Consider the following 14313-nt stretch of genomic DNA (forward strand, 5'->3'; position numbering starts at 1 on the left):
TGTTATTTTCCTTCTATCTAGAGAGTTCCGTTAACATTTCTTACAAGGCAGGTCTATAGGCAGCAAACTCCTTTGGTTTTTGTCCGAGAAAGGGTTTTTTTCTCCTTCACTTTAACTTTTCAAGGTACAGAATTCTAAGTTGATAGGTATTTTCTCTCAACCCTTTAAATATCTCACTCCATTCTCTTCTTGCTCACATGGCTTCTAAAGATGTAAGAATGGAGATTCTTGGGGATTCTCCTCTATAGATAAGATGGTTTTTTCCTCTGAAATCTTTCAAGATGTTATATCTTTGCTTTTCCTCATTTGAATGTAATATGCCTAGACGTAGTATTTTTGGTCATGTATGCTGTTTGGTGTTCTCTGTCCTTCCTGGATCTGTGCTTTGGTGTCTGACTGTAATTTGGCCTTCAAATATTCCCTCTGTTCCTTTCTCTCTTCTCCTTCTGATCTTCCCATTATGTGTATGTTCCTCCTTTTGTATGTCCCACAGTTCTTGGATACTCAGTCTGTTCTGGGTGGGTTCTTTTTTCAGTCTTCTTTTTTCTTTGTTTTTCCATTTTAGAAGTTTCTGTTGAGATGTCCTAAAGTTCAGCAATTCTTTACTGTGTCCAGTCTCCTACTAAGCCCATCAAAAGCATTTTTCATTTCTATTTCAGTGTTTTTTATCTCTAGCATTGCTTTTTTATTTTTCTTAGAATTTCCATCTTCTGCATATATTGCTCATCTGTTTTGCATGCTCTCTGCTTTATTTATTAGAACTCTTAGTGTAATAATTGTAGTTGTTTTAAAATTTTTATCTAATAATTCCAATATCCCTGCCATGCCTGAGTCTACTTTTGATACTTGGTCTGTCTCTTCAAACTGGATTTTTTGCATTGTAACTTCTTCCTGATAGCCAGGTATAATGTACTGGGTAAAAGGAATTGTTGTAAATAGGCCTTTGGTAATATAGAGGTAAGGTATGAGGAAGGAGAGATATTCTATAGTCTTATGATTAGGTCTCAGTCTTTCGTTGAGGCTGTGCTCTTAGACTGTGAACTTCACCAGTGCTTCTCAGTCCCCCTCATCTCCCCTTAGATGGGACAAGATGGCTGGAGGGGCCTAGACTTGGGTATTTCCCTTCCCCCTGGTATGTTAGTCTCTGATCAAACCCCAGCAGGTTGAACTCTGGTAAAATAATTCTCCTGAGGGTAGACCTTGTTAAAAAGGACAGAATGCTCTGGCATACCTTTAAATGGCTCCTTTTCCTCCCTACCCCCTGCTGGAAGCATGAGGGGATTTTTCTCCGATATTCACTGTGAGAACCTGGTTGAGCTTCTGGAGGTAAAACTCACAAAAGTGTGGGATGCCCCCCGCTACCCCATGAGTGGATCCCCCTGAAATTTTTCACTCTGAGACTTGTTCACACTGAGCTTCCAGCAATTCATCGATTGTAGTTTAGATTTTCCTACCTCTGCACTAGTTTCTGTTCAGGTTTCTTTTTAGTAAATTGTGATTCTCTGTATTCATCAGTCTGTCTCTTCAGACTTGATGGGGGGCAGCAGTTTGCCCTGTGACCTCACGTTTCTGATGGATTTTAAAAGGATTTTTCAGTTTGTTCAGCTTTTTACTTATTGTCAAGATGAAGTGGCTAATTCCACGCTCCTTACATGCTGGACCCTTCTCCGAATTTTTTTTTACAGCCTCAAATTCCAATTTCATGGATGCAGTAGAAAACCAAAGCATGTGCTGTGCTTAGTCGCTCAGTCATGTCCGACTCTTTGCAACCCCATGGACTGTAGTCCACCAGGATCCTCTGTCCTTGGGGATTCTCCAGGCATGAATGCTAGAGTGGGTTGCCATGCCCTCCTCCAGGGGATCTTAGCAACCCAGGGATCGAACCCAGGTCTCCTGCATTGCGGGTGGATTCTTTGCCATCCGAGCCACCAGGGAAACCCCAAACCAAAGCATGACAGTGTGAAAAAATATCTTTATGACCTTAAGATTGGGAAATATTTTTAAAATAAGACAATAAGCATAAATTATAAAACAGAAAGTATTTAAACTTCCCTGGTGGTCCAGTGGTTAAGAATCTGCCTTGCAATGCAGGGGACACGGGTTTATCCCTGGCTGGGGAACTAAGATCCCACAGGCCACAGAGCAGCTAAGCCTGGCACTACAACTACTGAGCCCGCATACTCCGGAGCCCATGTGCCACAACTAGAGAGTCTGTGTACCCCAAGGACATATCCTCAGTGATGCAACTAAGACCCAGCACATCCAAGCACTGGGATGACCCAGAGGGATGGTACGGGGAGGGAGGAAGGACGGGGGTTCGGGATGGGGAACATGTGTATACCTGTGGCAGATTCATGTTGATGTATGGCAAAACCAATACAATATTGTAAAGGAATTAACCTCCAATTAAAATAAATAAATTTATATTAAAAAAAAACAAATTTTTTTAAAAAAGAGAGAAAAAGTACATAACCTTTCGGTAGCTAGAAAAGATAATATCAGTATATTCAGCCATATTAAAATTAAAGCAGAGAAAGCTTGTCTCTCTTCCATTTGGTATCAGTTTAGGTGGCTCAACTGGGGCTGCAGGATCCATTTCCAAGATGATTCATTCATGCAGCTAACAAAATTGGTGCTGGCTGTGGATTCTCCTCTCCACAGATGTCTCCAGCAGGTAGCTTGGGCTTCCCCATACCAGGGTGACTGAGTTCAAAGAGCAAGTGTCCCCAAAAGACAGGAAGTGGAGGCTATCATATTCTTAAGGCTTGAGCCCCAAAATTAACAGCGTTTCATTTCTACCATATTCTATTGATCAAGCAGTCAAAGCCCAGATTCAAGAGAATGGGAGTAGACCCCATATCTTGATGGGAGGAGGGGCAAAGAATTTTGGACCATATTTTAAAACCACCTCAGTCCACTCTCTGGACGTAAGTTATTTTTCCCACTTGGAAAATGTATTCTTCCCTTTGCAATGTTCCCCATTAAAGGTCTCATCCCTTTACAACATCAAACTTCAGATCTAGGATCTCATCATCGAAATCAGAGCCAGGCAAATGGGATCTCTCTGGTGCAGTTTCTTCTCAAACTGAAGACCTGTGACCTAAAGAAATGTGTTGTATGCTCCCCATATAACCTGCATACAGTGGTGGGATAGGCATAATAACTTATAGATACATTTGTTGAAAGGGCAAAAAAACTGGAGGCACACGCAGTCACTGGTATGTAGAAATCCTGAAATCCAGGTGGGCATATGTTGCCAATTCCTTGATTAGATCCAATGCTTTCTGGAAGTTGTTTCCATGGCTTTTTGGTTTTGTCCTCTGAGTCATCCTTCCTTTTCCATAAGAAAGCCGAGATTGCCTTCTCAGTCTTCTTCCTGATTGTAAAAGGTTGTGGATCCAAAGAATTCTTTTGTTTTGTACCATCTCAGTCCAAGCTGGCAATACTACTGCCAGAATGATTCTCTTAGAAACTTGAGAATTGAAACTGAAAAGATCTTGAAGAGGCTGTCAGTGTGGGCTTAAAGGAAAGAGGAAAGTCTCAATGAAAGATGGACGACGGGGGATACCTGCTAGGTAGTGAAGGAAAGTGTGATAACACTTTCACCCGCACGAACATGGAACTAGGAAGTGTTCCTGATGAACTCAGTGAAATACTAGATTTCCAGACAAAGTCATGAAGTGCCACCTGGCTTCTCACTGCCTGTGATAAAATGTAAGATGAGAGAGATGAGCTTAAAAAAAAATTAAACATTTTAAAGTCCAGGACTCACAATATGGAAATGTTTCTCATTTCCAGTCTCTCCAGAAGGCAAATAATCCTATATTAAGAAAGGGTCAAAACCAGAATGGGACAATAAAAATCTTTGGTTAAGATGTCAGAATGACTTAAGACTCTGTTTCACAGACTCTTTGAGATCAAAAGGCCCTCTGAAAATCTCAAGGGCAAGTCTCACAGATTCTCTTCCTTAAACAATAGGATTTTTAAAAATCTTCAGGGCATTGTCTAACAGCAGCTATGAGGAAGACCAAAGTAGAGAAAGGCTTGTCTTCAAAAGATTTGTGACTGTGGCTTTTGACTAAAGAAATAAATCTCAGTAGTATTCATAGAAAACCACCCAAGTTTCATTCTGGTGGAAGCATTACTATCTCAGGCTAAGAGAGCCAGAGATGATACAAAATGAACAGAATCGTTTGGACCCCAACCTTTTACAGGCTTCTATTCAAGGCCCTCTCAACTTTACTCATAATCTTTCTGTGGTCTTTTATGCTGCTTTCTGCTTCCCAGTCCCAAAGCCAGGGTCGTGTGTGTTGGGCTTTGGTTACTGCAGCGCCCTGTTTCTGGTACCACAGTTTGCTCCAGGAGTCTTCTCCTACGTAACAAACCACTACAAAACTTCACGGCTTACAACAACAACGTGGGCAGTGCTGAGTGGCAGCGGCTGGTCTCTCTTCCCTGCAGTGTCAGCTGTGGTGGCTTGACCAGGACTGGAGGATCCACTTCCACCAAAGGGCTGACAGGCTGTCTCTGGCTGTTGGTTTCTCTTCACATGAACCCACCACAGGCTTTGCCTGCTCACACGTGGTGGTCAGGTTCCAAGAGTGAATGTCCCAAGAAGAAATAAGTGGAAACTGCCAGTAAAATTTACATACAGTGAAATGTACATATCTTTATATATCATTTGAGTTTTAATTAATGTTAATACCTATGTAGCCACAGCCCCAATTAAGCTAAGAGTCATTTCTACCACCCCCTGGAAGTTACCTCATGCCTCCTTAAAGTCAGTCTTCACTCTCACCTTTATTCCGACTTCTGTCACTATAGTCTAGATTCTCTTGTTTCTGAACTTAATATGCAGATGACACCACCCTCATGGCAGAAAATGAAGAAGAACTAAAGAGCCTCTTGATGAAAGTGAAAGAGGAGAGTGAAAAAGTTGGCATAAAGCTCAACATTCAGAAAACTAAGATCATGGCATCCAGTCCCATCACTTCATGGCACATAGATGGGGAAACAGTGGCTGACTTTATTTTGGGGGGCTCCAAAATCACTGCAGATGGTGATTGCAGCCATGAAATTAAAAGACATTTACTCCTTGGAAGGAAAGTTATGACCAACCTAGACAGCATATTAAAAAGCAGAAACATTGCTTTGCCAACAAAGGTCCGTCTAGTCAAGGCTGTGGTTTTTCCAGTAGTCATGTATGGATGTGAGAGTTGGACTATAAAGAAAGCTGAGCGCCGAAGAATTGATGCTTTTGAACTGTGGTGTTGGAAAATACTCTTGAGAGTCCCTTCGACTGCAAGGAGATCCAACCAGTCCATCCTAAAGGAAATCAGTCCTGGGTATTCATTGGAAGGACTGATGTGGAAGCTGAAACTCCAACATTTTGGCCACCTGGTGCGAAAAGCTAACTCATTCGAAAAGACCCTGATTTTGGGAAAGATTGAAGCAGGAGGAGAAGGGGACAACAGAGGATGAGATGGTTAGATGGCATCACCAACTCAACGGACATGAGTTTGGGTAAACTCCGGGAGGTGGTGATGGACAGGGAGGCCTGGCGTACTGTGGTTCATGGGGTCACCAAGAGTCAGACATGACTGAGCAACTGAACTGAACTGAACTTAATATATAAATGGAATCAGACTGTGTGTACTATTTTGTATTGTTTCTTTTACTCAAAATAATGTTTTTGAGAAGCATTCTATCAATGGTTTTTTGTTTTTTTGTTTTTTACTGCCAAGTGTATTCCAACAAATAAATGTTCATACACAATTTGTGTATCTGTTCTCTTGTTGATAGACATTTGGGTTGGTTGTAGTTTAAGGCTATTTTGACTAACCTGGTTTGAACATTCTAATAAGTGTCTTTCTACAGACATACATTTTCACTTATTTTTATTACTCTTTATCTCTTTGAGTTCCTGCATTTTTATCTGTCTTGCGTTCAGTGAAAGAGTCATATTATGACATGGAATACTAATCATTTCTTAACAGACATGAGCCAATACTTATTCTATTAAATCTCCGTCATACCCACCCACAAGAACCCCTGCCCATTCTTGGGCCTTTTGTGACTTATCAGATGGAACAGCTTGGCTCTCATCATTCCCCACTCTTGGTTAAAGATTCAGCTTTCTTAGGTATGCTGCTTAGGAAAGCCACTCTGCTTTCCAGCTTCCAGAGTTTTAAGTTGTCTCCTTTCTTGTTATCTGGCTCATTTTTGTGGTTTTAAGAGAGAAAAGAGTTAAATGTATATTTCAATTCCTCTTGTTTACCCTTTTTCTTTTTTTTTCCCTGTCTTTCTTTTTTATCTGTCACTTTCCACATCCTGCTTCTCTCCATTTTCTTCTCTCCATCTTGCTTCCCCTTAGAATTAGAATGATGAAGGCGAAAGAGTCCTCAGAGAATGTCTGGCTCAGCCCCTCTGTGATGTGGGCGGCAGACCTGAGGCCCAGAGAGGACACCAGTCCATCCACAGCCCACACAGCTACTGCTTTTATCTTTTTGCCTTTAACAACAAAAGAGACTTTTTGCCCTCCTGCCATTCAGTTAGTGAGCCAGGACAGTGTGAAGAAGCAGAGTACCCCCTACTCAAGTGGAAGCCTAGAAATCAGATCAGCAGAAAGAATGCTGCAGCTGGTCAGGCACATGAGTCTTCTCGACAGACCAAGAGAAGCAGCTCTGGGGAGCTCTGTCTCTTTCTTCTGTGCTCACCCTGATTCTCCCCTTGCAGCACAGTGCCAGGTGGGGGGGTTGCAGTTGGGAGAGTGCCCAGCTATCTTGACAGAAGAAACGACTGAAACAAATATACAGATGGGCCCTTCAGGCCCTTTGCATGTTTTTCTTTATTCCAATTTTTTTCTATTTCCACTACTATCTTTGAGCCTAAGTCTTAATGTAGAAGATGACAAAGGAACTCTAAAGCCTAGAATGGAAAGCAAGGGAAGTAACTGGTGGTTTAACCACTCTAGGTCCCAGGCCAGGCACACACAAGCACACTCATGCTAATATTGCCATAGCCCCACAGCTTGGTACACAGAGCATGTGAGAGATACCAAGAATACGTAAAGCAGCCAAGAACTGAAAATGAAAGTACAGCTATCTGGAAAATTGCTTAGATTTTCTTTTCAGTGTAAAGAAGACAAAGTGCAAGTTCTGTGCCTTTGCTGGTCTGGGCTCTTCTCCCAGCAGGCTGTGTTCCCAGAGCCTGTGGTCATGCATTTGGGCTGGCAGCAGCTGGGCATAGTCACCCTGTACTCCCTCCCACAGTGTTTCACCAGCCTAGCAGCTGGGAATCCTGTAGAGGCCAGAGCCCAGGGTAGGAAAGACGAAGAGAGCTCTGTTCTCCAACTTCTGTACTCTGAAACTCTTTAAACTGCTTTGATTTTTTGTCTCCTGCAGTTTGTATTTACTTGAACAAGAATGGCAGCACAGGCCCCCACTTAGATAAGAAGAAGGTCCAGCAGCTCCCTGACCATTTTGGGCCAGCCCGAGCCTCCGTGGTGTTGCAGCAGGCTGTGCAGGCTTGCATCGACTGTGCTTATCACCAGAAAACCGTCTTCAGCTTCCTCAAGCAGGGCCACGGTGGTGCAGTTATCTCAGGTAAGCACTTTGGTCTGGTATGGCTTCTAGCCAGAGAGGCAGGCCTTTGCAACTAGTTGATTTCTAGCAAGGCCCCCTGGATTTTACTTCACACCAGTAGGCTCTGGAATGAAGTTTTCCATTCTTCAGAGTCCTCATTTCAACTCCCAGAGTCCTCGAGGTCTTCTGCATATCGCTGTCAAGTAGAATACCACTACTGCAGACTCTGCTTAACTCCAGTCTCTAAAGAGACTCCCTCCTGTCTACCTACCTAGCCTCTCGCATACAGAAAATATGCAAGTATGTTGCTTTAAAAATGCTTCAAAAGAAACAAATCCAGAGGGGGCTCTATTGGGGCAACAGGAGAGTTTCTCCAGACTGCTCCAGCCTCCCAGCTGGCTTCAGGGAACCACAGAAGTCTTCTCTCGTTCTTTAGACCCCTAGTCCTCAGCCAGCCCCGATACAGAGAAGTTGAATATCCTGGGGCAGAGTGGGAAGAATCAGTCTTCTCTTTCCTGCATTGGGAGTTTGAGTCAGTTGCACAATGTGTGTGTGTTTTTTTTTGCTTTGGTTGTTTGTTTTCACTAAGAATAGTCACTTCTGCTGTGTCCTGGTTCTGTTTCAGTTTTCCTGAGTCCAAAACCCCCGTCTTTACCCACCAAACCTATGAAGACTTGACCTTGAGCCTTTCGATCTTTATTATGTAGTACTCCATAATCTCCTTCCCCTGCCCTCTAACTAATCAATATCCAGCCTCAGGAAACCCAGCTGACATGGAAGACCCCATAAATACCACAAATGAGTTCTTTTAGCCGACATTCATTGAGCCCTGACTCTATGTGAGAGGTTATTGACAGACACTGGCCAGAGAAAGGGAAGAAAAGACGATGACACGCTCAGGCTGTGCCCTGACGGAAAAGGACTAGCTCATAGCTAACTGTGGGAGGTGTTATAATATATGAGAAATGCATGCAGGGTGGTGTGGGAGCCCGGACACAGAGTAATTAATTGCCTGCCCAGAGGATGGGGACAGGCAGGGAAAGAATTGCTAGAAATGGCTGAAAACTGCATAAGAAATCAAGCCTTTCTTTCCTTGTGAGGCTAAGGCCTCTGCCTGGCTTCTCGTTTGCTTCCATGCTGCAGTCTGCAGGGACCCAGCCATCTTTACCACCTTCCCTTAGTGACTGCCACCCACACCTTCTCTAGGGTTCTTTCTTTGTCCCCTAGATTTGTTCCTGAGAGTGACCTATCTCCACATTCCCTTGCTGCCCTCAAAGACGGATGCAGAGGCCTTTTGCTTGTTAGGGATTCCCTTCTCCAGAATCTTCAGGGCCCAGGGATCGAACACTGATCTCCTGCACTGCAGGCAGATTCTTTATAATCTGAGCCACCAGGGAAGCCCAGGGATTATATGATATGTTTTGAATAGAAATAAATAGGGATTTAGGAAAAAAAAAAAAAAGACATGAATGTTGCCAAAATTCAAGTTGCCCTTATCCAGATGAGATTGTACACCTCAGCCATTGCTGGCAATAGCTGTGTTCTCCTCTGCTGCCCAGCTCCTCTGTTCTTAAGCAGTTCTTAAGGAAATGAGCAGATTTCCTTGGGAGGCCCAGCCAACTGATGGAGCAGATAGAGTTATGTTCACAGTTGTTTCACAGCCTGAGCAGAATCATTCCAAAGCCCCAGGTGCAACAGACCTAGCCTGGCCACTCCCATTATTGCAAACCCTTTGGAGTTGGAGGCAAAAATCAAACCCTCAGGGGAGGGAGAGGAGGGGAGGAGGGAAACCTGGGCACCATTCACCTCTGTGTAACCAGTTAAGCCTGAGGCAAGCAGTGGGCCGGACTCCTCCTGTTTAGCTCTGCGCTGTGCTACGAGCTGACATGCTGGGCCCTGTTTACTTAACTCCACAGCCGTGTTTGACCGAGAGCAGCACACGCTCAACCTGCCAGCAGTCAACAGCATCACCTACGTCCTCCGCTTCCTGGAGAAGCTCTGCCACAACCTTCGCAGTGACAATCTGTTTGGCAACCAGCCCTTTACACAGACTCACTTGTCACTTAGCACCACAGAGTACAGCCACAGCCACGACAGGTACCTACCAGGTAGGAGCTGGGTTGGGGTCTGGGTGAAAAGGGGAGGCAGGGCTAGTAGCAGCCACGAGGGCCCAGGGCCAGCCCTCAGACCTGCTGTCCCAGCACCTACTGTCCTGAGATTTGGTTTTCTGTCCCTTACCTTTCCCTCTTCTGGCGCTTTTTGGTCTCCTCTCATCTTTACTGTCTCTTTAGGATTCTGTTTCCTATCTCTAAGACTTTCCTCTGGATTTTTATCCCTAAAGAAATGGTGGTTCACAGTTTTCCTGAGCTCCAAACTGCATGTAGAGCCACTGTGAAGTCACAGGACATCTCCCAGAGCGATCTGGCAGCAAAGTCCTAACACAGAACTCCCTTGCCAGCGGGAGGGTTTAGTCTCAGGCTTCAGATTGAGAATTTGCTCCCTGGTGATTGGCCATCCACTCTTTCCTTTGGCACGTGGCCCTAACTCCTCCAGCAGCGCCAGTCTAGCAAGTCGATTCAAGTTCCTGCTGTTTCTAACTAGACTGGAAAATAACTTTCTTAGTTAACATACCAGACCCACAACGGGAAAGCGGATGCCACGTGGCCAGATCAGTGACTAAGCACTTCCCGAGAGAGGTTTGAGTGAATGGAACCCGGCATCTCTAACCTGGAGCACAGGACACAGCACGACAGGGAGGGAAGGAAAGCTCGGCCTTAAACTAGCGAGGTAGGTCACTGTGGAGAGAGGGAGGAAAGGCCCTTGAAAAGGTCCCGTGGACCTTGTCCTGGCCAGAGGAATAGAGGCAGTGCTATCAGCGCTGGGGCTGTGCTTCCTGTTGATGGGGGAGTGTAACTCCCAAAGGTGCTCCCTTCTGACCCTTGCGAGCCGTGTTCCCACCCTGCCTTCCCTTTTGTCTTTTCATCATTGTCAGAATCACTTCTGATAAAAGTGCCACTTCTGGAGAATGTGCTGGGAAAGTGACTGCTCACCCAGCACCAGCACCCTCCTCCCACTCTTATCTCCTCTGCACCCAAACAAGAATTACTTATGTGACTTGCATGCCTGGCAAAAAGATACCAGAATTTCTAATGCTCCTTCTAGGGGCCCCATCACCTGGTCCCTGCAGACATATCTGTGACCCTCTCACTGACCCTTCAGAAAGAACTTCTCATCTAACCTTCTCTAGATTGCTTTCTTTTAACCTGAGACTCTCTGTGTACAGAAAAGAGCATTCTTACTTACAGTTAGGGTATTGCACTGGGAGTCTGGGCTAGGCATGGTGGAGCAGGTGCAGACGAAGCAGGTTGTTAAATATCCCCTGCTGTTGGCATTCGGGAACTCTGAGCTACACTTCAATAATAAAAGTTAGCCCTACCTGAGATTCTGAAAGAATGGATACACGGGAGAGGGTAGCATGTCCATGAATGTTGCTGCTAATCTAAAGAGCGTTCTCAAAGGAATAGAAATTCAGAATTCTTAAATGGAATACCACCACTGAGAATCAAGAGAAACGTACTTGTAGCAGCATGCAGAGGCTGGTAGGGATACACATTATGGACCTGCGGTTGTGACGATAGCTTGGGATTGGGGCATGACCTTTCCCAGGAATTCTACTCCAGTTTGCATCTCTCTGATTCAACTACCAGATAAGGGGAAGCAGGCTTTAGCCACTCTTCCTTCTTGCCTCTCCAGCTAAGAAGAGACGAGAGTTATCACCTTCCCCATCAGCTGCCTCTCTTTCCTTCTCTCCTTTTCAGACAGGTTCAGCCAGCTCTCTGCTTTCCTATGCTCTCTAACCTCTGTTTCTCATAGTGAGTGCTCCTCAGTTTGGCTACTCTCACCCTAGTTTGTTTGCCTCCCTGAAATGTTTTAACCCTGCCCAGACAAACCAGAGCTTTGCCCAACTTTCTAATGCTTCTGTGCTCCCTCACTTATCTCTTCTGCCTGCCTGACTACCTACCTTCTCTGCCTCACCTCTCTTTGCCCCACCCTGATCATTTATCATTTCTTAACACTTTTCTGATTAGTTATCCAAACCTCTGCTGAAGAGCTTGATCTGCATAAGGGCTTTCTTCTGCTTTGCCCTTTGAAGCTGGTATTTATTAACTTCCACCCTTCTGCCTGGCTGCCATCTTCTACTAGTTCCACATCTGGAGGTACCACCTCTCTTATCCAGGAACTTACTAGCATCCTCTCTCCTCCCTACAGCCTTGTCTCCATACTACCCTACCCATTAGAAAGAAAGAAAAGACAGAAAGTGAAGTTGCTCAGTTGTGTCAACTCTTTGCGACCCCATGGACTGTAGCCTACCAGGCTCCTCCATCCATGGAATTTTCCAGGCAAGAGTACTGGAGTGGATTGCCATTTCCTTCTCCAGGGGATCTTTCCGACCCAGGGATCGAACCCAGGTCTCCTGCATTGCAGGCAGAAGACACTTTACCTTCTGAGCCACCAGGGAAGCCCCATTAGGGTCTTGGACTAACTGACAACTCATTTTCAATATAGCAAATAGTCACCAAATGTACATCCCATTAGGCTTCCTTACCTAAGTTGAGATTTAGTTTTTTCCTCCAATGTTTTATTTTGAAAAGTTTCAGGCTTACTGAAAAGTTATACAGTAATACAGTGAGTAGCCATGTACTCTTCACCTAGACTTACCACCTAATTTTTTGCAGTATTTATTTGTTTCTCTAAGTATATATGCATGTATTTCTGTCTATATATTTTTTGTTTACTGAACCATTTGAGTGTTAACTGCAGGTGAGAGACTTGATCCTTAAACACTTTTTATATGTATCTCCTAAGAACAAGAACACCATACTACTATCATTCTTGAGACGTTTCTCATTAATAAAATCTACTAGTTGATATATATATAATATAGTCCATATACAGATTTCCCCAACTGTCCTAGTAACATCCTTTGTAACTTTTTTCCTTTATCCAAGATCCCATGAAGAGTGATCCACTGCATTTACTTATCCTGTCTCTTTAGTTTTCTTTTGTCTAGAGCAGTTTTCCAGCCCTTTTGTCTACTTTTCATGATCTGACATTGGCATTTCGAAGAATTCAGGCCAGTTGTTCTGGTTCAGATAATCAAACATTTGACAAATACTTACGTGTCCTAGATCCTATACTGGACTATGGGGAGACAGACAATAGACTCAATCCCTGCTCTGAAAGAGTTCTCAGCTGAGAGAGGGAGATACAGGCAAACCTGTATGTAGTGAGAGCATGGAACCAGAAGTTCTCTGGCCCAGCCAGGAATGATGAACAAGGAATCAGCTGAAGAAGAAGTCGAGGAAGGATTCTTCAGGGCAGCGATGTCAGATCAGAGTTCCTTCTTCAGAGTTACATACATGGCAGGATCAAAGAAGAGGCCTATGAAGATTGAGAGAGAGAAGGTTCTTTCTGGGTCTCCAATAACTGCTGATATTAAACAGGAGATCGTATTACCTTAGCCGGTCCCCATGACTGTAATTGAATCCAGCTAGCATTCACCTCTGGGCTTGCTGGTTCCTCTCTGCTGAAGGAAGTGGTTCATTTGTCCTAGGACAATAAGTTCCTTGTGCCTGTCTTTCCAGTTACCATCCAGGTCGTCTAAGTTGTTTATAGAGTGGTTCTCCTGCCAGACCACTCCCCACCCGCTGCTGCCACACACACACACAGATTCAGAGAATAAAAGCCAAGTAAGAACTGTGAAATTTCTTCGATGCCCTTTCATTCCCATACAAGGTTTCCTCATAGAAGTGTCAGAGTTTTAGGATGACTCAAATGTTCATAAATAGTTGAAACTCAATTCAATTATTCAATTATTAGTAGCAATTCAATTATTTGGTCAGACAATCAGTCAGCCCAGTATTTACTGACTGCACGATGCCAAGCTCCGATGTCGGCATAGAGGGCTCCATTGTAAACTAGGAGTCAAGGTCATTACACCCCACAGAGTTTACAGCCTGGTAGAGAATACGAACAAATAAGCAAAGGAATTAATTCATGGTGATGAGTGCTTTAATGGAACAGGTTCAGAGTTCAAAAGTTCAAACCAGGTGTGTCAGGGAAGACTTTTCAGAAGAAATGATATATAAGCTTGGACCTGAAGGAGTAGGATAATGAGGTAAAGATGCCACAGATCCAAAGAAATGGAGGAGGGGAATGATAAAGAATGTTCTTGTTGACTGAGATGTGAGACTGTGAGGGGCAAGAGGAAGCCTGACTTGTCTCAGAGGAATTGAATGTTCCTCTGAATGTGCTGCTGAAACACAGAGTAGAAAAGAAGGGTGTGAGTGGTGAGGCCGTAGTGGCAGCAAATGCCTAGGCAGACAAGGCCTAATGACCAGCTTACGGACGTTACCTCGTTGAGCCGTGAGGACCCATCAGAGTATTTAAAGCCATGACTGTGATATGGAAGGAACATAATCCGACTTGTGTTTTTGAAAGCTCACTCAGGATACTTACTGTGTGCGAGAACAGGCTGGAGTGGAGCAAGAGGTAGGCAGGGAAACCAGTTGGAGGCTTCTGAACTCTGTGAAGCCTCCTAGATTTGGGGCTTGTCCTTTCCTTTGATACCAAAATCTAAATACAATTGGATGAACATCCCCATCCCACATAACCCAGGCTGGGATTATATTTTCCTCACAGCAGTTTGTACTTCTCACTCAGAATTTCT

The 14313-nt window shown here is 44.3% G+C and overlaps 1 protein-coding gene across 11 annotated transcripts in view; it reads left to right on the forward strand.

Moving 5' to 3' along the window:
* Positions 1–14313, forward strand: part of SCMH1 (Scm polycomb group protein homolog 1) — a 224371-nt gene that overhangs the window by 199221 nt on the left and 10837 nt on the right. For all 11 annotated transcript variants that reach the window (XM_061412328.1, XM_061412331.1, XM_061412333.1 and 8 more), the window contains 2 exons: positions 7404–7604; positions 9500–9691. In XM_061412328.1, coding sequence (XP_061268312.1) covers positions 7404–7604; positions 9500–9691 — 393 coding nt within the window. The remainder of the gene's footprint in view (positions 1–7403; positions 7605–9499; positions 9692–14313) is intronic.

The sequence above is a fragment of the Bos javanicus genome, chromosome 3 (assembly GCF_032452875.1).
Source record: "Bos javanicus breed banteng chromosome 3, ARS-OSU_banteng_1.0, whole genome shotgun sequence".
Lineage (NCBI taxonomy): Eukaryota > Metazoa > Chordata > Mammalia > Artiodactyla > Bovidae > Bos > Bos javanicus.